The 22,274-nt window shown below is 37.9% G+C and overlaps 1 protein-coding gene across 6 annotated transcripts in view; it reads right to left on the bottom strand.

Annotated features, from left to right (window-relative positions):
• The window catches only part of cdk19 (cyclin dependent kinase 19), a 60,910-nt gene extending 39,094 nt beyond the window's left edge, over nucleotides 1-21,816 (bottom strand). For 4 of the 6 annotated variants that reach the window (XM_029495781.1, XM_029495782.1, XM_029495785.1 and 1 more), the window contains exons 1-3: nucleotides 21,559-21,816; nucleotides 18,898-18,973; nucleotides 1,839-1,949 (exon numbers count right to left, since the gene is read on the bottom strand). In XM_029495781.1, the coding sequence (XP_029351641.1) occupies nucleotides 1,839-1,949; nucleotides 18,898-18,973; nucleotides 21,559-21,686 (315 nt within the window). In that variant the 5' untranslated portion in view covers nucleotides 21,687-21,816. Of the gene's footprint in view, nucleotides 1-903; nucleotides 1,161-1,838; nucleotides 1,950-18,897; nucleotides 18,974-21,558 lie in introns of those variants that run through there. The other 2 variants (XM_029495784.1, XM_029495786.1) reach the window with 2 other exon arrangements.
• Between the last annotated feature and the right edge of the window lie 458 nt (nucleotides 21,817-22,274).

Raw genomic sequence — 22,274 nt, 5'->3', positions numbered from 1 at the left:
GTAATAGAGGGAACTGGAGAGATTCAAAGAGTCCCAAAGTGTGTATTTCTACGTGCAAGGGTTGTGTGAAATGATGTGATGAAATTGATGTGACAGGTGTGGTAGAGGTGACAGGTGTGGATCATGTAGGCACTGTGGTAAACTGTAAAACAGTGGCAAACCGACCCTGGGCCTTCAATATGACCACATGTAGCAATAAAAGATTAAACATAGCAATACAAATAATAGCCAGAGCCCTGTCACATGGATGTTCAGCATATTAAAAGTGTATTTGGCCAAACTGGCCTCACAACCCACCAAGGTGATTCTGGAAAAACAGACATTCAAAGATGGCTATCATAACATCATTTAATTACAAAAAGTAAATGAAACAAGCAAATCACACATTCACTTACCTCACATATTTGTTTAGATAAAATGAAAATAACGTCTAGAATAATCATTAGCTAGTGTCCAACAATCAAAGATGGATCCAATGCTGATCCAATGTTTTATGTGTTTGTTTCAGCTTAGACGCAATTGAATTTCAATGTAGATTTAATATTTCTCCTCCCAAAAGACACAAACACCTTCTGAGGTGAATTGGGAAAAGGAAAAAGGTCTTCGTAAGTTATGCTCAGCCATTTCTCACTGTCCTTAATGGCTATAAAGCTATATGCTATTGTATATATGTGTGTATATATATATATATATATATATATATATATATATATATATATACACACACACACACACACACACACACACACACACACACACACACAGTACAGGCCAAAAGTTTGGACACACCTTCTCATTCAAATGAATAGGAAAGTGTGTCCAAACTTTTGGTCTGTACTGTATATATATCATTAGTAGTACAAAAATTCTTTCAATATTTTTTCTTAGGCCTTCACAGAATACCTTGAAGGCCCAGAGGGTTCCCCTTCCCATATTTTCCATCCCGACCTGGAACTGTTCATATTTATCATAAGAGGATCCACCAGAAGATCCTCTGTGGTCCTTGCTGAAGACATGTGTGGAGGTGGGCGTGGTTTGGGCTCCAACTGTAGGAGGGGGAGACAGGGCAGGACCGGTTCTGCAGCACCAGCGCCAGGTGAAAGTGATTAAGCCCAGCTGTACTGAGAGTACTAATGGTCTCTTTCTACCTGCAGTAGTGGCTGGACAAGGAGGACAGGGAGGATGCTCACCGGAGGGAGCAGGAAAAAGAAGACGGCAAAACATATGTATATGATGGTGTGTGAAAAGACAAATAAATAAAAGGTCTTGCAGGCGATCAGTGGGAGGGTGGTCATTGCTGGGGGAGAATCTTGGTGGCTAACGGCCACAACATGGTAGCTACCACCATGACCATGTAATCCTAATATGTTGAGATTGTCTTTCCTCCCCTCTTTCCTTCACATAATATGAATTAATCTTTTATTAATATGATACTTTTTATTTTCTTATCTGCAAGTAAATGAATTTGTGAGGTTATATATGATGGTAATAATATGAGCATACTTCCTCTGAAGTTACTAAAAAATGTATTATAGCTAATCAAATAACCAGGAAATAATTTTGGTAGCTAGCCAAGCATTCCTTCGCTCCATCTTAGAGCCACTGAATAAGGTGCACAGTACAGAGAATGTTAATACGTTCATAAATTAAAGAGTGTTAGCCACATAAATCCACAAATACATTATGAAATCAATATATATACTGTGTTTATTTCTTTATGCTACTATCAGGAAACCTGTTATTTACATACTTTTCCTGCCAGTCATAGTAAAGGAAAAAAGGTTTTCTATGGCACACACATTTGCATTTTGAACATGCAAAGGTAGAGAGGGACTCACCCAGAGATCATGTTCAGCATAGTCGAAGAGAAGCCACACCTTTCTGTCACTGTGCGACAAGAAGACTTTCTGCAGGGCAATCACGTTTGGGTGTTTCAGTTCTCGTAAGAGCTAGAGGACACAACAAGACTGAGTCATTCCCTCATTGTTAAAATAAGACCTAATCAAAAATTAAATATATGCCAGATGGAACCTGTGCATATCATATGAATTTATTTACATCATGAATTAATGTTATATATAAAAACATCACTGATGATGGATAAATGTCTCACTTTGTAAATATTTCTGAAGTCTTGCTAAACATTTGCTTTCTTTCAGCAAATTGCAGGAACATGTAAAAGGCAACCATGTAATCCTCAGAAATAACATATTGACCTTTCACAGTCTAGATTTTAATCAGCAGCCTTGAGCATTGACTGAAATATTGTATAAGACTTGAAATGATAGATGACTGCCTTCCAGTCTAGTGCAATGATTATATGTCAAAATTATAAGGAATTGATTCTGCTGTTCAGGGAAAGCAGATGGAAACTTCTAATGTTTTCTTTTCCTTCGTTGGTAAGCTCTTGGCCTAACAGCAGCATGACAGCGTGACAGAGGTCAGCAGAGGCAAGTAGAAAATTGAGGACTTCACTCGTGGCTGAGGCTAAATGGTGCTGCGTATGATTTAAGATACCTTTAAGAAGGTCCTGTTTGTACTATGACATTTTACTGACCCATCACAGACAATCCATCAGTGAGGACCTTCAGACTGGCTTCCATATATACAGTCAATGGATGAGTTAGGAATTTCTACAGGTTACCATGACCCTTGTTGCAATTCAGCTACAAAACACACACATTTAATTTCTGGGTTGGTACTTGGCTATTGATTCACACATGCATTTGACTGTGCTAGATGGTGTCCAAAACAGTTACACTAAAGAAAACTATCCTGCTTGGTGTTCAATGCTTTGCATTTAAGTCATATTGATTAACTGATAAAAAAAAAAAGGAAGCAAAAACACTTATACGAACACAAGCTCACTATACAAAAGAGCTGCAGCTCCAAGCCACAACCTGTAAAATAACATCATGGCCTTCAAAGCAGGTCAGCGACTTGAAAGACCATGAACCATGAATTACAGGAGAGAGCAGTTCTATATATATATATATATGGTTTCTTCCTGCCTTTTGTTGCCATTTGTTGTGTTGTGCTTGGTCATGGGTTCATGTTGGGCCTTTTTATCAAGAGTAAAAACAAGAGGCCTTTAAGGACTACATATCCAAAGAGGGTTCAAGTTTCTTCTATATGAAAGATGCCCTGAGATAGCTTACACTGTGATTCAACTAATACATTAGTTAATTACACTGAATTTCATTAAACAGAAAAAAGAGATGGAAGAGGCAACACTTTAGCTTTTGCTAGTGCTACATAGCCAGTGTTACATACCAGTCTTGCAGTAACATCTGGCCCAGATCACCTAAAAATATGGTCTTGAGTGAGCTAAACTCGAATGCATCCTCAATGTAATCTTGGAGACAGTCACTGCTGAACGTGCTGTCCAGTTGACATGGGCACACCTAAGACTAATGTTGATACCAGTAATTGTTTCAGAAACATTTCCTTAGAATCCAAGTGAAAATTCTAAATCAAAATCCCTTCTCTGTATTTAATCACCCACCACTGCGGTGCAGGAGGAGGAGAGGATGGCGCAGCATGAAGCCCCAGGGGCCTAATTTATAAAACTGCTTAGGATCTTTACGAAAAGTGTACTACACCCAAAAGCCAAAGTTTGCGTATTCAGATTTATAAAACCCTGCATATGCACACTTAAAGCAAAAAAAGTGTGTGTGTTAGCTTCATGCCATGCCCTGTACACGCCCATTTTTAACCATAAATGATCAATGCAAAGCACCTCATGAATGTGGCCTGTATATATAAAATAAGACCCAGATACAAGTGCTATGTCTTGTTGGAAACGATGGTGGATGCAGGAAGAAAAGGTAAAAAAAATAAAAAAAAAGATAATTTTCTGAGGTAGAAGCGGAGATGCTTGTCAGTGAGATGGAGGCCCGAAGAACCATCCTATTTGGAGGTCACAGCACTGGAATTACAAACCAAAGGAAGCAAAGTGAGTGGCAACAGCTTGCTGCAGCTGTGAACACCGTCAGACAGACGGAGCACACGATCAGCACATAGATCCAAGAGCATAGTTCTAGGGAATCTAAAATGGCTTATAAGACAGTCATCATCATGGGCCAATAAGTCATTATGGTCTCTGAAGACCTTCTCCCTCCTAATTCTGCCATTGGCATAAGAGTGCCATAATGCAGCATTACACACAGGGCTCACCACTGTATTTATAGGTTTAATCATTTTGTGCTAACCCCACCACCAAAAATATTCTTTAGACTGAAGTGTGTGTACATTACCCTTTTTTTTATGTCTGGTTTATTATGAAAAGCATCAAGTAGAGCTGACGAACTGAGAACAGAAGTATAATGATTGTTAATGGCTTTGTTTTCCACACTTAGGATTTCATTGGCGTTTGATTATGTGTTCACAGTATTACAGGAAAATATTATTATTTATTATTTAGTGTTATTGTTATTTACACGTTAGGCAGACACTTTATGCACTGTCCTCTCCTTCTCCTGGGCTCCGGGAGTGGACAATATAACAGAGAGAGGGTGGTGATTAAATATAGAGAAGGGATTTTGATTTAGGCTTTCCCGTTAGATTCTAAGGAGATGTTTCCGAAACAATTACTCAGTCCAATGCGAAATTAGCTGAATTAAATAATTCTGATGACATGGTTCCTACTTATCATACAGGTTGAAATTAAATGTGTGAAGGGCAATAATCAAAACATAATCGTTCTTCCCACTTTTCATTTCTTCAATCTTGGGTCGCCAATTGCCCTTTTCCTCCAAAACACACATACGCATGGGTCAAAGTTTCCGTAGGGGTGCGCACATTTTCCATCAAGTCTATATTTTATAGATCACAACCTTTGCATAGAAATGATGTACATAAGTTTTAGGTCAGGTTTCGTGCATAGGCAACATTTATAAATGAGGCCCCTGGTCTTTAAAAGGCCAGAGACCTGATGTGATCCCTGTGGCATTAATGTAATTTAATACACAAACCCACAAAGGGTACATAAACATGTATTAAAGTTTCAGTCTACAACATACAGAGCTTGTGTATTTACAACACGATGAGTTTAAAAGGTAGTTTCTTTGTAAAAAAAAAAAAAAAAGTAGCACATGTTGTTGTTGTTAAGGAGTTATCAGTGATCAGTATGGTTACAGAGGTACAGAGCAGAATTTCTAAAGCCACATTTTTCTATATTAAAATATAAACTTATCTCAGGGGAAAATATACACATTTTTATATAGATTTACATAGGATAGTTTATCTAGAAAGTTTCAAGTACAATTACATGGAAAAATTAAACTACGCTTGGAAAGCAGCTCTACAGGCCATAATCATGCATCTGTAATCCAGTTTTAGCCACAGAAAGCTGGATGCCGTGTGGGAAAAATGTTTAAAAATCTCGTGACTCACTTTTATGTGTTACTTGGCAAAGGGCAGTCTAACCATGTTTCAAAATGCTCAGGGACTGAGGGTGGGCTGTGAGCAGACTGCTAACGGTCACTCACTGGTCATCATATTGGGATGATGATCTTTAATGAAACTGAATAAGAGAGTTCACATCTAACTGTATATCACTTTCTGTCAAAGTGGTATTTGCACTATTCTGTTCCATACCACCACATAAGTCAACTGATTTCAATACACGAATGTGAGACAGGACATTTCTCAGCCCTTTAGTTGATCCGATAACATTTTTGTGAGGCGCTAAGTGCAAAGGTTCCAACTCTTCACCACAAACTCGGAGTCTGGGCTACCAGTTCCTTTCTCAAGACCTAAAACTACTTAATGGGTCAATCACAATCAGATGGTAGAGCAAACAAGGTTTTCAGCTAATAGGTAGACTGAAACTCTCTGATGCTACCTACACTGCAAGAAAAGTCCATAAATATACAGTAGAATTGTACTGAGTTAATGTGAAGGAATTTTCTGTAATATTTTTGTACAAGTGTTTTAACCGTATTTTTTGAGGACGCATTGCATTGTGGGAGCAAGAAGAGCCATTACGTGCTAAAGTCAGAAGAAACAGGCCATCAACGGGTATTTACTCCCACTAGAGTTTCATCTTCGGAGTTGGGAAAACCTTTTATTGCACTTCTGTGGTTAAAAAAAAAAAACATTTACTTTAACTAAAATAATATATGTAATGAATTTAACATTAGTTCTGTATAGTTCTGGGTGGAAAGAGTTGTCCAGTCTGTGTTAACCTGTATTTAACATTAAACACAGGTTAACACACAGGTTACCCGATAAACCAAGAATATTTTGCAGAGTCATTTTGGAACTCGAACGCAATTTTTATGTTGAGTTAACATAGTATTTTAGTTAGGGTTAGGGTTAACCCTAACCCATGTATGTAATCTATAAAATCTTAAAACTAATACGTCCAATTTATATATGTTGTGGTGATTGTATTGGAACAATTTTTTGGCAAATACTGAGGATACATTGTAAATCCACAGAATTATATGTTTTACCATTAACAGAAGTGTCAGTGAATGAGCAGAGAGTATACTGTAATTCTATGGAATTATAGGTTTTAGGATTGACGGAAGTGTTAACAGTTAACAGATAAATTCCTGCAAATGTTCTGCCAGGACTATATACGTTTTTTAAGCAATTTTTTGTTTTACTGTGTATGGGTTTAAAAGTTTAAAATCAATCATGTCATCTTTACTTTGTGAGTCACAGTCACATCCCATAACTCACTCATCTGCTTCTTTTCACATACTTGTAAATATGATTTGATCTAATTTTATTCATAAAATTAACACGGTATTTCAATATTTTCAAAATGAAGATAAATTGCTGAAAGGATTAGTCATGTTAAAATCAACTTAAAAGCAACATTCATCTCAAGCATGAAAGAGCATCTTGTGTGTTATTAACTTCATGTCTCAGCCATGTTAACTCTTGCTACTGGATCATGGACTAAAGTCTCTGTGATTACTACTGATTTGCTAGTCCATTATGTCACCAACAACACACCCTAACAACATATAGTCCAGCAAAGATAAGCTTCACATACTAAGAGTTGTGGTATTTGAAACCATTTGAAAGCAAGATTGTGATCCCATTCTTATCCTGTTCAGTGAGCAATGGGGAGCAGCATTAAATAATCACCTCTTAAGGTGACTGAGATTTTACCAGAGGAACTCCTGTCTTTCTCTTGCTGTTTCAAATAGAACATGATAGATTAGGCAAAATATAGCACATAAATTTCCCAAAACTTAATTAACTGTTAACTATACTGTCCAGTTTAACTTCTTTTGAACTGACAATATATTGGCTTTGATTTATTACCTTGCATCCATCATCAGAAAGAATGGTTGGGTGGATCAACAGATAATAGACAAAACATCATCACAAAGCTGGAGCAAAATTTTATAATTTTACTTGAGAGGTGAAATGATTGATTTATTAAATAAGTCAATGTATAATTTTCTTTCAATCCATTATTATCATTGATGGAGAAATGTGGCACTGTATCTGTGCCGCTATGGCAGAGAACAAACAGTACTTATGAGATTACAGTATTTTACAAACAAAAGCCACCGTGATCAAGAAAGAATACAAAAGCTGTGTTATGGGAATAAAAAAATCCATAACAATGTTTAAGTTCACAAAGGTTAAGCTTAACAAAGTGAACAGATGTGAAACTGGTATTATTGTGTGAGTGCACTCTCACAATAATAATTCAACCACTTGAGGATTTCTAGGCCCTTGGGGATAGTAAATCCATGAAATAAGGCAGTTTCTAAATGTATGTTAAGTCTTATTGTGAAAAAAAAATATATATATATATTCCAACTAGCCAAACATTATGACCACTGACAGGTAAAGTGAATAACACTGATGATTTGGCTGCCATGGCAGCTGTGAGTGGATAGATATATCAGGCGTCAGGTGAACATTTAGTCCTGAAGTTGAAGTAAGAAAAATGGTCCAGTGTGAGAATGGCAGTAACTATAATAAGAAAAAAACTGCAATGTGATGACACAATGGTCAGGACCTACCAGATGTGGTCCAAAGAAGGAAAACCACTGAACCACAGGGTTGGGGGGGGCAAGGCTCATTGATGGTTGTGGGGACTGAAAGCTGGATCACCTATAGAAGTGCTACTGTAGCTCAAACTGCTGAAGAAGTGCATGCTAGTTCTGACAGAAAGGTATTGGAACACAGAGAGCAATATTCAGCATTTGATCATGTTATGGCTGATTGGTTTCTATTCAGTGAAGCTACTGAAGGATAGTTATCTTTCATATTGCTTTGATTTTCGTAGATTTAGCATCTTTTGGAATAGGACTAGGACATTCCCAACAGCAGGTGTGGCTCAGTGGCTTGTGACTTACCTACAGATATGTCAATGTTGGTGGTTGACTACAGCTGAAACCCTCACATTAAAGATATATAATTGTATAATGATAACAATGGGCAGCACAGCGGTATAGGGTTGAGGGTTCAGTTCCCAGGCCTGGGGCCTTTCTGTGTTGAGTTTGCATGTTTTGCCCATGCTTGCGTGGGATTCCTCCAGGTGTTAAGAGTTTTATCCAACGGTCCAAAGACATGCATGTTTAGGTTAATTGGTGACTCTTAATTGCTGGTAAGTGCGAGTGGTTGTTCGTCTCTGTATGTTACTATGTGTTGGTCCTGCCATGAATCGGCGAGCTATCTAGGGTGTGCCACGCTCTTGCCGAATGTGAGCTGGGATTTGCTCCGACATCCCCCGCGACCCGGAAAAGGATAAGCAGTGAAAGATGAATGAATAATGACAACTGGATATAGGCAGTATGGACGGATATTATCTTGAGTGTGTTTATTAATCATTGTATTTACCTGTGGAACTTTTAAATAGTCAGGATCTCTTAAACATATAGTCAATATGTTGTAAAATACCTTTGGTCATTAATTTGTTATCTTTACCACAACTGCTGCTCAACTGAGATCTGATCTGAGATCTGAGTAGCTTTAAAAACTAGGGATAGAACAGTACTTAAATAAATAAAATACCGAACCGTTCAGTACGCCCTGCACGGAACAATATGCCCTTATGTTTTCGGTACAAGTCAGGTTGCATTAGCACTTACTTGCTTTACAGGCTACTGTGTGTGTGTGTGTACCTGACTGTCCAGGCGAAAGCCCTCTCCCACAAGTTAATGTCCAATCACTGTTGTGCCTCCGCCCACTAACGGTGTATAACCTATCACACTGTTGCAACTGGAGCCATGGCAGCTCACACACAGAAGCAGGGAAATAAAGAGAAAACAAACAAGCATAACCAGCAGTTGAGAGTTGAGAGAGTTTGAAGAAGCATCAGCCTCATTTAAATCTCCAGTGTGGGAACATTTCGGTTTCGCTGTTGCATACACTGGGGAGGGAGAGAAAACCATGAAGAGAAATTTCACTGTCTGTAAACGATGCTTGAAACGTGTTCTGTAGTCAAATGGAAACACAACCAATATGACCAAGCATCTCCACACTGTAAAAAAAAGTTATTTCACAGAAATTTACTTTATTATTTTACAGTATATATACTATTTTCTACATTAAATATAAATTCTATAAAAATACAGTAAATTATTTTTATTAAAAATATTGACCATAAAATAAAGGCTGCAATCTGTATATTAATATAAAGGAATATTGTTGATTTTTTAACTGAATTATTTAATTTTTTGATGGTCTCATATGTTAAATTGCATTGAATTCAATCTAAAAATACCAAAAATACACATCCTATTGCTGAATGTAAAATTGAGGCAACTCTTTATAGCAAAATATTAAATTTAATGTAAAAAAAAAAAATAAATTGTAAAAACAGTAAAAAGTCTGGCAACAAAAGTTGACAGTTACTGTTAAATGAACGATAAAAAACTTTTGTTATTCTACATTGAATTTTTATTTAAATAGATATATACTGTTGACATTGTCTGTATTTTAACACTTAAAATTGTAGCAGAATAAACAAAACCTGTCATTATAAAGCATGTCTACAATGTTAAACAAATATATAAATATAGTATAAACTTGCACAAAAGAATTAAAATACAGAAACGTAAAAAGAAATACATAGTGTGGTAGTGATATGTATAGTGTAGTGTGTATGTGTGTGTAATGTACAGAGAGGCATTTAGTGTGCATTATTCATAAACGTGGTTGTCTGCTGCTCCAGGCTTTGAGGCTACCAATCTTCTCATTGGTCAAATAATTCCTGTTTTACTTTCATAAGAAGTGCTACATTATAAGCCTTCCAGGATTAATCCATTATTTCCTGCGACGGGAGGGACAGACTAACAAACTACCTGTGAAAATGGGGGTATACAAAACACCCCCGTAGTTTTCACAACTTTGAACTCATCCAACCATTCTTTCAAGCGCACAAGCATGCAAGATGACCGATGCAGGTAAAACTCAGATCAAATCAAATCAAATCAAATCAAATTTATTTGTATAGCGCCAAATCATAACAAACACTTTACATATAGAGCAGGTCTAGACCAAACTCTTTATAAAAATATTTAAAGAGACCCAACAGATCCCTCGATGAGCAATCACTTAGTGACAGTGGTAAGGAAAAACTTCCTTTAAGAGGCAGAAACCTCGAGCAGAACCAGGCTCAGGGGGGGCGGCCATCTGCCTCGACCGGTTGGGTTGAGAGTGGGAGAGAGAGAGAAAGAGAGAGAGAGTGAGATAGACATTGGGGGGAGGGTATAGGCAGGAACATGTTGCTGCATGAAGTTCAGGGAGTTGAGCTGTAGTACAGAATTCATGAAGATATGGGACCAGCAGGTGTTGTAATTAACAAACCGTCCAAACTTAAGTCTGATGTCTGGAACCATTTTGAATTTAAAACAACAAAGGACAAAGAGGATAAGAGCAAAGTGGTTTGCAAGATCTGCCCAGCAGCACTCAGTTATTGTAGAAACACTACAAACCTCAGAAACCGCTTGACGAGGTATCACACTACGCTAACGTTAGCTTCCAACAACTAGGCCATCTGGGGCAAAACAGAAGAAACTGAGGGAATCACTGATATTACCCACCGATTCTCCCTGGGCCGTAATAATAACAGAGGCCATCGCAACTTTTGTTTGCAAAGATTTGCGTCCGTGCTCAGTAGTGGAAAACGAAGGCTTCAAGCGGCTCATACAGGTGCTCGATCCACAATATGCTATATTGCAGTGTAAACACCTGACCGACAGAGTTTTCCTCATGATGTATACATGTGTGAAAAACGACATCCTAACAGAAATGCAGCCAGCAGAGAGCGTCTGCATCACTTGTGACACCTGGACATCACTGTCAAAGCAGTCGTACATGATAGTGACCTGTGACCTCATGTCTCATGTGGTACAGACCAAACCGCTAGTTATATAGCTGATATGTTGACGCGGGCTATATAGGAGTGGGGGCTGACCAGCAAAGACCCAGCAGTGGTGACAGACAACGCTGGTAATATGGTTTGTGTGGTGGAGATAATGCTACTAATGCACTTTGGCTGCTTCGCGCACACACTGAATTTAGCCACACAAGCAGGTCGGAAAATCCCAGCCGTGTCACGTCTTTTTCATTATTATTTTCATTATTTAGGAGAAGACTGAATCAAATCAAATTGTGATTAATTGATTCAGGACCCTATGAATCTAAATCAAATTAATTTAGGAAATCGGCTATGATACCCAGCCCTACAAATATGCAATCTTTCGGAAATTGATAGCATTTGGGAGCCTCTGTGCAGCACTGTTCTGATAGGTGAGTCAACCTTTGGGTTGTGGCCTGGGAAGCCCTTGGTAGCTTAGCTCCATTAAGGAGTATGTTAGCGTAGTGAGTGGGAAAGTAATAAGCAGGAAGGTGATGGTGGATGTGATCAGAGCAGAGGAAAAGGTTAGCACTAAGTTTTCAGTCTGGCAGTAAATGTATAGTACAGGCTACAATGTGTCAGTTAATAAATGCTAAAATGTTGCATCTGTTCTTTCCCCATGTGCTGGAAAAGGAAAGGAGGTTAGCCCCAAAGTTGGCAACAATGGGTTAGGTTTTAGATATTTCTGCACACACCTGATTCAAATGATAAGCTAGTCATCAATCTCTGCTAAAGTCTGATAAGGAGCCACTCATTTGAATCAGGTGTGTTGGAGCAGGAAACATCTAATACATGCAGGGCAGTAGCTCTCCAGGAATGGAGTTCGAAACCTGCGGGTCAGCCTAACCTGAAGACGCAAAACAAGGAAATAGAGTAGCCTTTCATTTCTGAAACAGAAAATGTACACATATACTCAGAACTTCGCCTTGGGTGTTCTCAGTGTCATCTATCACATCTTTCTCAATTCATTGTTTTGGAAAAGCTGCAGACATTATCAGATGACATCACAAATTTGAATTTTAGAAAGATAATTAATGGCTTTGGGACAGATTTGTTCGTGTTCACTAACAGCTTGAACCATCTTTGACCATAAGAATAGCATGGTGGAATTCCCCTTTTACAAGAATGCAACATTCACAACGTTGTATTGATGCAATGTACAAAACTGTTTTAGCTTCTATTTGATATCTGTTGAAGTAATCTGAATGAGAAATAAATAATGGCATTCTAGCAAAGTATTGCTTGAGCTCTTATTGGGTTGATCAGCTTCAGACCCACTTTGTAATTTGATATACCTGTTTATTGGTTTATAAATTCTGAAACTTTTAAGGTACAAATAGTAAATTACTTACTACTGTAAAGCAAGCAGTAAAATGTAATTTTATTATACACTGGTTTTTATTCATCTCAACACATCTCAAATGGGGCTCTGCATTGAATGGATTAGAATATACTGAATCAAAAACACAACACAGCCAAACCACCTTCTCTTATTCTTCCAGCCTCAGCTCAACAGCATGTGGCATGCCATTTGCTGAACTGCACAGTTTCCTAAATGAAGTGAGGTTGTGGCTTGAAAGACACAAAGACTCCTTTGTTCTGCAAGGCAAGTTGAGAAAACTTTTTCAAAGACCAGTTTTTGTTGAATGTAACGCTCAGGAGAACAAACAATGTGAAACTTGTGCTGTTGGGAAACAACTGAGAAGGACCTTCTTCAATTTCCATGCTTTCAAAAATGAAGATGGAGAATGCAGTTGCACTGAAATTTAAGCACAACACTATTTGGCAAATTCCTGTTACCACCTTGAAGCATTGGCAAAATCACACACCTGTGATCTGAGGAAAATAAAAAAGCAGATAATCAGACTTTATACCACTAAGAACAGCTACTCCAATTGCAAAAATTAAAGCCAATTTCAGAATGTTACTAGCAATGTTTGAAAAATGTGAATGTCCTCATATTATAAACTGCTTCACCATGTTGTAGTGTCTTCAAACAGTTCTATAAACAGGAATGTACTTTGGATCAGACTGACCTTATTAAACTGATTCAGTCCGGGCTAAATATCAGCTGTTCACATTAAATATTGTTCATTGTTCCTCTCAGGCATCAGTCTGCTCCTCTACTGTACTGACAACATCCTGAACTTGTTCTGGTGGCAATGATACAGGTCAGATAATCTGAATGACCGCATACAGTCTATCATCTGTGGTAGACTGACATCATCACCATCATAAATTCCGTCAGTCAGTTCAGTTCACTGAACTGCTCTAATTATAGGAGTAACATGACACGGGACAAATCCTGTAAAGCCAGCGGTCTAACTTATAGCTGAAGCCATGACAGTACCAGTAACTACTTAGTGTAAGCATGTGCATGCATGCTGGACCTGTCAGTTAATGGGCAAGTGTCAAATAGCACAATGCTGTAAAAGCAACTTGTGACTCAGGGCAGAGAAGCTGCTCTCTGGATCAGAGGGAGAAGGGAACCTGAACGTTGCCTGGATGCAAACAGTGACAGAATGTCTGAGAAAAACAGACCAGGAGAGACAGGGCTTCTCCATACAGTCAGGAAGAGCAAGGAACTAAATAACTGCATCTGAACTTGACGAACAAGGCAAATTAAACGAAAATTAGATTTACTATTATAAAATTATATTTTAACAAAGAAATATATAAGTACATATTTTATTTTAATGTGGTTTGGCACAAACCCTGTCTTAATGAACACCACCTGTTCAGACCAAAATTATCAAGCTATATTTTCATTCCATTGGTGGGCAAATTCTAATCATTATAATAACACTGATATCAGAATCACCCTTTCCTAATTGTACCAATTGTGCTGCTGGAAACATGAGCTGGCTCCCAATTTACCTTCAATTTGATAAACACATTAAAATTTACCAGAACAGCAAAATGAAGTCACTAGGCCTAGAGGACAAAACTGGGATACAGACAGGATAATAAAATGGCACGGTTAAGCAGCTTGAATCCATTCATAAATTAAATATCTTTGACATAGTGCTTGTATAAAATATTGTAAAGTTTAAGTTTGTTATACTCTACCTTAAAAAGCCTTCATCTGTTGGCCATCTTGGTTTTTTGAAAACAGAAGTAATCATGTTTTGAGGAGAACATAAAGCTGATGGGAGAATCTGACTAGATCTATTCTGTCAGGTATGTTGCAGTGTGTTGTACAGTCGATCGATCTCACAGTAGCCATTTCCCCTAACGCATACCCTGCTCTATGGTCTGTTCTCTTCTAAACTGAACCATAATTTAAAGCATAAGGACACATGTTATATTGAAAAAGAATTAAACCTGGATCAGGATCAGGAACTGTTAATTTCTTTCTATGGATGAAATGAGGCTGACACAAAATCCAGATAGGCCTAAGAAACACTTCATCCTTTCTATTCTCCATTGCCAATACCTTTATATTGCTTAGACAGGTTCAAAGTTACTCTCTACTGCTTCCACTAAACGCCAGTGAAATATTTTCAAAAACTTTAAAATTGTAAAATTGTAAAATTGTAAAATAGGAAAGAGATGATTTGCAAATAGACACCATCTCAGGAGTCATCTTCAGGGCCAAATTCTAACTTTAGTACACAAAGTACAGTAAGCATGTTTACATGACACCAAAAGAAATTATTATTGCCTTAGTCTAACCAAAACTGGACTTTTAAAGTACATGTAAACATGTTAGCTCAACTTAAATTGAACTTAAAATTGCCAGACTAACACACCCAGATAATGCACTTGAAAGTCGATCTGCTGCATGTATACGGACAATCAGACTGGAGCTGGAGGAGGTGATCTGCACAAGTGCTAAGGTTTTGTGCTAAGCTATGGCCGAGAATTCAAACGCATCAAACATGGCAAAGTCTGCAGTAAAAGTACATTTTTGAACGGATACAGAGGTTAACGTGCTAGCTCACCTGTCTTTTTTTCTTTCCACCTCTGTTGTGTGTGACGTCATAGGTCAATCTGTGGTAGCCCATTACCTACAAGCCAAAAAAGTGCGTATCGCCACGTATCATAGCAGAAGCGACATGATTTCAATAAATAAATCAATTTCACTCCCATGCATGTATATTCGGACAAGAATAGAAGTCAGATGAGGTGGCTTTATCAAGCTATAACCATAGCTTAACTGTGCATGTAAATGTACTTAGTGTTTCCTCTAGGATTTATTTAAGCAGCTCGGGCAGGCTATTTGGTATGGAGGACCAAAAGGGACAGAATGAAATACATACATAAATCTATAAATATTTACTTAAATGTCTCATTAATTAATTAAAATTCCAGTTAATTTAATGTACATATATATATAATTATTTCACTATTTATTTAATTTTTTCATGGTGCTGTTGCAGTTCTTCATGAATTAATTTCATCTGTCAAACTCACTCATCAAAGTCAGTGGGCGGGACTAACGAGAATCGAGTCTAATCGATTGCTTTGAAAGTGCTTTTTGTTTACATTTTTGTGTGTTTACATTTTTTTATACATATTTTATGCTATGGTATAAATGGTAGGCAAGCCTGCTACTAAGTGTTTTTGCTTTCAAAACATTGCGGTTACGCAGGATGTGCTTCAACTTTCTTGGGAGTTGGTGACAGACATTTTAGACCTTGCAGAGTATGTGGAAGTGGGACCTGCTGACCCAGAGCATGTAGCATGTAAAGCAGATGACTTTATTGAAGTTCATTGCATTATTTCTGCACTTTCTGACCAAGATAATTTAGACCACAAATTTGGAGTAAGTACTCCACCGTTTCAGACACAACCAGGGCATTTGGCATTTAACATACTGACTGCAGTTCTGGAGCACAGACTTCTTTCTGGTAAACCAGTTTGTTCGTAGTGTCAACAAAGAAATCAGGACGCGAATACAATAAAGTTATCTGAGGTAGGTACACTAGGTGTGTAATGGTACAGGTAGCGTACGGCACGGTACGTACCTCAGTTTTTGGGTCATGGTTTCACTACGTGTTTTGTGCATAAAGAGACTTTTTTTTTCTCACAAAATGATTTATTTATTTTGCTTGTCAGAACAAGTTCCAAACAATTCTGTTACTGAATAACACTTTAAGTTAACAGTTGGTTAACAAACACAACACTTAGTAGCAGACTTGCCTACACCATAGCATAAAATATGTATAAATAAATTGAAACACACAAAAATGTAAACAAAAAGCACTTTCAAATGTTGAAGTGCCCCTTAGCAATGACCACTTACTACTTCATAGTAGCAGTGATGGAAATAAGGTCATTATTTTTTTCAGTAACGGGTAATCTAACTATGTACTATTTCCATTGTTACAACGCCGTTACCGTTAACGACAATTACATGTGGCACATTATGAAGTGTGAAGTGAAGCCACTCATTGAAGCTGCTCTCAGACAGACAGCCTTGACCCACGAAGGTGTTTTTTTTTTTTTTTTTCTTGTTTTGGTGAAGGAGGGGGAGGGGGGGGCAACTGCAGAAATTATGATGATTGGCTAAGGTAAAGTAAGATTTCATGGTTAGCCAACCAGAGAAGGGTCTTGTTTACACATAAACCCACATGCGCAAAGCAGTCTAACACAAACTATCTGAGGCAGCCTGCAGCAATGGAGAGTACAGAGCATCCAGAGGTCAAGTTGTCGTTTTAGAGGTATAAGTTTTCCTGCTTCTATGTGTGCGAGCTGCAACGGCTCCAGTTGCAGTGTGATAGGTTTGTTACCGTGAGTGGGCAGAGGCACAACAGTGATTGGACATTAACTCGCAGGAGAGGGCTTTTGCCTGGACAGTCAGGCACACACACACACATGCAGTAACCTGTAAAGCAGTAAGCGCTAATGTGACCTGAATTGTACCAAAAACCCACGGGACGTAAGATCGTACCGAATGGTTCTGTATTTTACCGAGTACCGTTGCATCCCTAGTATTTACACTAAATTCATGAGTTTTCAATTTATGAATTGCTGGTCTCGTTAGGATATTACACCTAGTCTAACATTACTCAACATTACTCAAGTATGACATCTGTATCCGCCACATGTTGGTTTATGTGCGAGCAGCTTCATGTCAGTGCTCTTCAATAGCTTTGTCTCTGGCAATTGTCTTCTTTTCCATGGGCTTTTAGAACTGAATGTTCAGGAATCTGTTTTTTAACCTTAACCCCTTTACTATAAATACACGTTACATTAGTATTGCTCTTTTCCACTGTGAGGGGTTGCAGAGGGTGATGGTGTGCTGCTATCTTTGGGTGACTTAATTTCTTAACGGACAAAGACGAACAATCACTCACGCTCACTGAGACCTACAGGCAATTTCGAGTCACCTATTAACCATGTTGCCCATAACTCTTTGTGGATAATTTAAGGAATATAAAACCATTGGCTCATTATTGGGATAAAGAGGGACTGGAACAAAGCAGCATCTTGTCAACTGATGAATGTGGAGCACAATGTGGATAATAATGTTAATGTGCAAGAAAAGGTCATGAAAATATAGAGGTTTGCTCATTACTGAAAATGTTTGTACAATTTCACTAGCTGTGTTTGCACCATATGGTACATACCCTCCCTGCAGGTGAACATGTTAAAGTGGAAACCAGAGCCCCTTACATAACAGCCCATCAGCATGTCAGGGGGGCCACATTCTTTCTCTATCTGTAGCCTCGGAGAGGAGCAGCCAAGTTGCACGCTGACTGGCCCTCAGGCAGCACCACCCCCCCAGAAATTCTACACATTCAAAGTTTAGTGCTAGTTGGAAACCATATGAAAGGTTTAGTCCACCTCACAACTATAACTGCCTCATAACAAAAGCACAAATGGCTTTGAATCATTGTGTTGTTTGGTGCTATGCATTTATTAATCCTGCTGTAGTGTGATATGACCTAACATGAAGCCTGACATTGCAATAATCTTAAAGTAGCAAAACAAGTTTTGGCCTCAGCTCACTCAGCATCAAAGCCCAATGCTTCTTAGTGGAGTCACAACTTTTATAACTTTAATAATACAGATATAAACACATTTGATGGTGCTCCTTTTAGTTGAACAGTAGTTGTACAGTTGGAAACCATGACTTATTCAGACCAAAATGCAAAATTTGCGTTATATTTACATAATGGCGTGCCTAACTGACAGGGTCTTTTTAAATAAGGCAGATAAGGCTCCGTTCAGATCTACTGTTCTTTCCAGATAAATGTAAAATTGCATCTGAATTCAGATTAGAAAAGATAATCCACTCATTTCAGAATCAACATTAAGACTAGTTTCATTTTAAGATCAGGAAAAAAATCTAATCAGACTTTGAACAAATTTGAGTAATGGCTTCAATTTTGACTGCCTAGATTACAGGATAAAAGAAAAAAATGTTCATCTTCCTGAAATGTTCCTCATGCACATGCCATCATTGTAAAAGCAGATTACTGATTGCTCTTATTTATGTAATAGATATCTATCGACTCAGTTACTTTGAATGAGCGTAAATATTTAACAAATCTGCCATTAAAATAAAAAAATTGACCCAAGCCTCAGAAACAAAAAATTTTACTTACCGCAATTTCCCTGCAAGCAGACATCGATATTCCAGTGCCTTCTATTTGTTTAAGTGCATACTCCTTCTCATCTTTCCTGTGGGAAAAAAAGGAAAAAATATAGCATCAGTTTTTGTAAAAAAAAAAAATAATAATAAATAAAAAAATATATATTCAACATCAAAATTAAAAACTCCAATGTGACAATTGGGGGTCTGATAATTTAGAGAAGAACAGCAGATAGAGTCCTGATTATATGAGATGAGCACTATTTCAGTATGTGAAGTCAAGCCTGAGCACAGATGAGTGGAGAAATACTGAATCTTTTCATCTTTTTCACTAAATTCCTCATGTGATACTAATCACAGTCAAAAGTTTATCTGCTTTCCAAGCAAAGGAAATTATGATGAATAAGGTGAGATGACGTCAGGTAAATGAAAAACTACCAAGTAGATTAATAATTGAGTCAGGAGCATGCAATGGAAAAGTGTTGTTGGAGTGTATCGCACAATGATGGCACCATAAACCTAAAAAGGGACAAGGGACCAGGGACAAGCAGCACTAAAAATTAATGAACAAAGTTGTTGTCCACACAACTATAATCAGACTACATCAGATTCAATTTCCATTATGCATGAAGAGTACAGCTATTTTAAACTGAAGCAATGATGTATATTTTTCATTCCAGATGTCATCCTATTTTCTTTTTCAAACATTTTAGGTATTATATTTTCATATTTTAGCAGATACAGATAATCATCTGTCTAATGCTTTGAGTTTTTAACATTGGAACAAGCTGAACTTTACTGGGTATGCTCCACTGTTGGGCTTACTTGAATAGGGATTTTTCACAGTAAACATTTTCACTTAACATGTCAGCAAAAGATAAAATATCACTGATAACATTAACATGAACTCAGAAAGGCATACCTTACCATCAATGCCATGGGCAATCACAAATGACTTAGCCAGCACATCCTGGGGCAAAGCATGACAGTAAATTATCTCTGCGACATTTTATTAGTTACTTTAACAAACTGAATAATGGGGACTGGAGGTTTAACCACACTTGGGTGAAACAATAATAATCGGATGTTAAAAAAATAAAACAAGCAAAAAAAAAAAACAAAAAAAACACAAGTTCTTGTGACAGAATATTAAAAAAACTATTACAAGCTACATTACAATGCGGTCTACTAACCCCCCTCAGGATCATCTCATAGCATTTAACCATTGCTCCGGAATGACTGCTGCAGAGATAACTACCGGTGACCTACCTGTGTTCACCCTTTGGCCTCACATCACATCTCCATTATGCAGTGCCGTTGAGGTCAATGCACTAAGACACTGCCGGGAGCATTGACTCAACCATACATCTCAGTGAATCAATGATGTATGGAGGAAATGCTGGAAGTACTGATACATTACCAGCTTCTTTTACCTTGAGTGTTACCTTACGCAACATTCCATCTGATGCAAGGCTATACCAGCAACCTCTTTGATGACTCACATTTTCACGCCTGGCCTATAGCTGAACCCTGCTTGTGTACATTAGACACATATTGTTCTCAATGGTTTTCAAATTACCATTATTACAATTTTAAAAGTGGAACTTTTTTTAACAGGGGTGATGAAGAAATTATTTTTTATGCAAATATGTCACATCTGGTCATTCAACACCACTGGGCCCAGACAAAATCCTTCTAAAGCAGTATTTGGGCTGGTGCAACATTTGATGATATTGTTCTAGAAATGTATGACTCAAAACTGAAAACAACAGGAATTAATAGTAATATAACAATTTGTAATAATAGATAAGGGGGCACATCTAGACATTATATGAACTCTATAATGAGGTAACTATATACAAAGCACCAAGGTGTTTTGAGAATCAATGGCTAATCCACTGCAGTCAATTGTTTCTCTTTAAACCGCTGCTCAACACCAGGTAAAACAAAGACAAACTATTAACTGCATAACTTAACATATATCCTCGTGGTAAAAGCACGATATACATTCGCATTGCGCGTTTTTTTCCGACAATCCAAATTTCAGTCAGTATCATGATAAAATTGTACAACTGAAAATAACTGAATGGGGAATTTGCCGATTTGTGAGACCAATATTGACGTACTGACGTAGTAATATAACAGGACAGCGAGAATATCAATCATTGATTTCACACTTGCTTTCGATTGCAACACGCTTTAAAGTGGTAGTATACAGGAATAAATAGAAAAGGCAACTACCGACTGTGAATAATGTAAAAAGTTTGGCCGTGCAGTGTTAAAAATGGGGGAACAGTTTGTCCACAAAAAGGCACTGAAATGTCACTATCGCGTGAAATGACGACAGCAATGCCCTCGGTAGCGTTTGAAAGGGTTGGGAGTAAGGTATCACGGATACCAAGGTAGAGACTTGTCAAAACAGAAATGGCACCCCTGCTTTAGTGTGTTGTTTTGGTGGGGGTGGCGAAGAGGAGAGAGATCAGGAAAGGGGGGGGGGCATGGTGAGTATTTGAGTGCGTTACATGAAAACAAAAACACAAAAACACAGGTTAACGCCTCGGGCAGGTTCAAATTTAACGCCCCGTTCCACAAACAACTCGGTTGAGTGTAGTGAAAATGCATCCCGTGCTCTGTTTTATGGCAGTATAAACAATAACGTCCATGGTTATCTTACCCGTCTTTGCGCTTAGCCTTATAAACGTGCCCGTAGGTGCCTCGACCCACTTTGCAACCTTCATATTCGAACAGATCCTCTACTCTCTCTCTCTCTGCCGCCAGCTTTGTTTTGAAGTCGTAATCCATTTTAACCCATAAATACGTCTTAATTTACAATAAAATAAAATATTAATTATTACATGCATTAATTAAATAATCTGGTCGTTTTATTCCCCCACCATTTCCTTGTTTGGGATTTTGGTCTGCTCCGCTTAATGTTCACTGGCTCGTTGACGTTTCTAATTGGCGCGCAAGGCTCACTGGGTATGGTAGTTCTTTCAAGTAGGCACAGCGGTGCGCCAGCTTGTAAGCCGAGATGTAATAAACTACAACCCGCGTTTCTCTCTGCGGTTTGTTGCACTTTGCGTACTCATGAACGCTCTTCAAAACTGCAGGCGTCGGTGGTTTGGAGTCTTTAGCGTACAGAGAATACCTCAGAGTCTGTGTATGTTTGTAATAATGCTTACATGATGTCATGTTAATAAAATTGAATTTCACTATCAAGAAAGTACGATTAAGTCTTCACATAAAAATAAAATGAATATATCTAAAAAAATGCAACTGTCTCGTATTCTGAGAATAATAGCTAGATAATAAATAGGCACACCGAAATTCCTACTGCCCTCGTGGCCTCGTCATCTGGTGATTATGATTTTGATACTTATCATTATTACT

This window comes from Echeneis naucrates, chromosome 24, assembly GCF_900963305.1.
Source record: "Echeneis naucrates chromosome 24, fEcheNa1.1, whole genome shotgun sequence".
Lineage (NCBI taxonomy): Eukaryota > Metazoa > Chordata > Actinopteri > Carangiformes > Echeneidae > Echeneis > Echeneis naucrates.
This window is presented reverse-complemented; position numbering and strand designations above follow the sequence as displayed.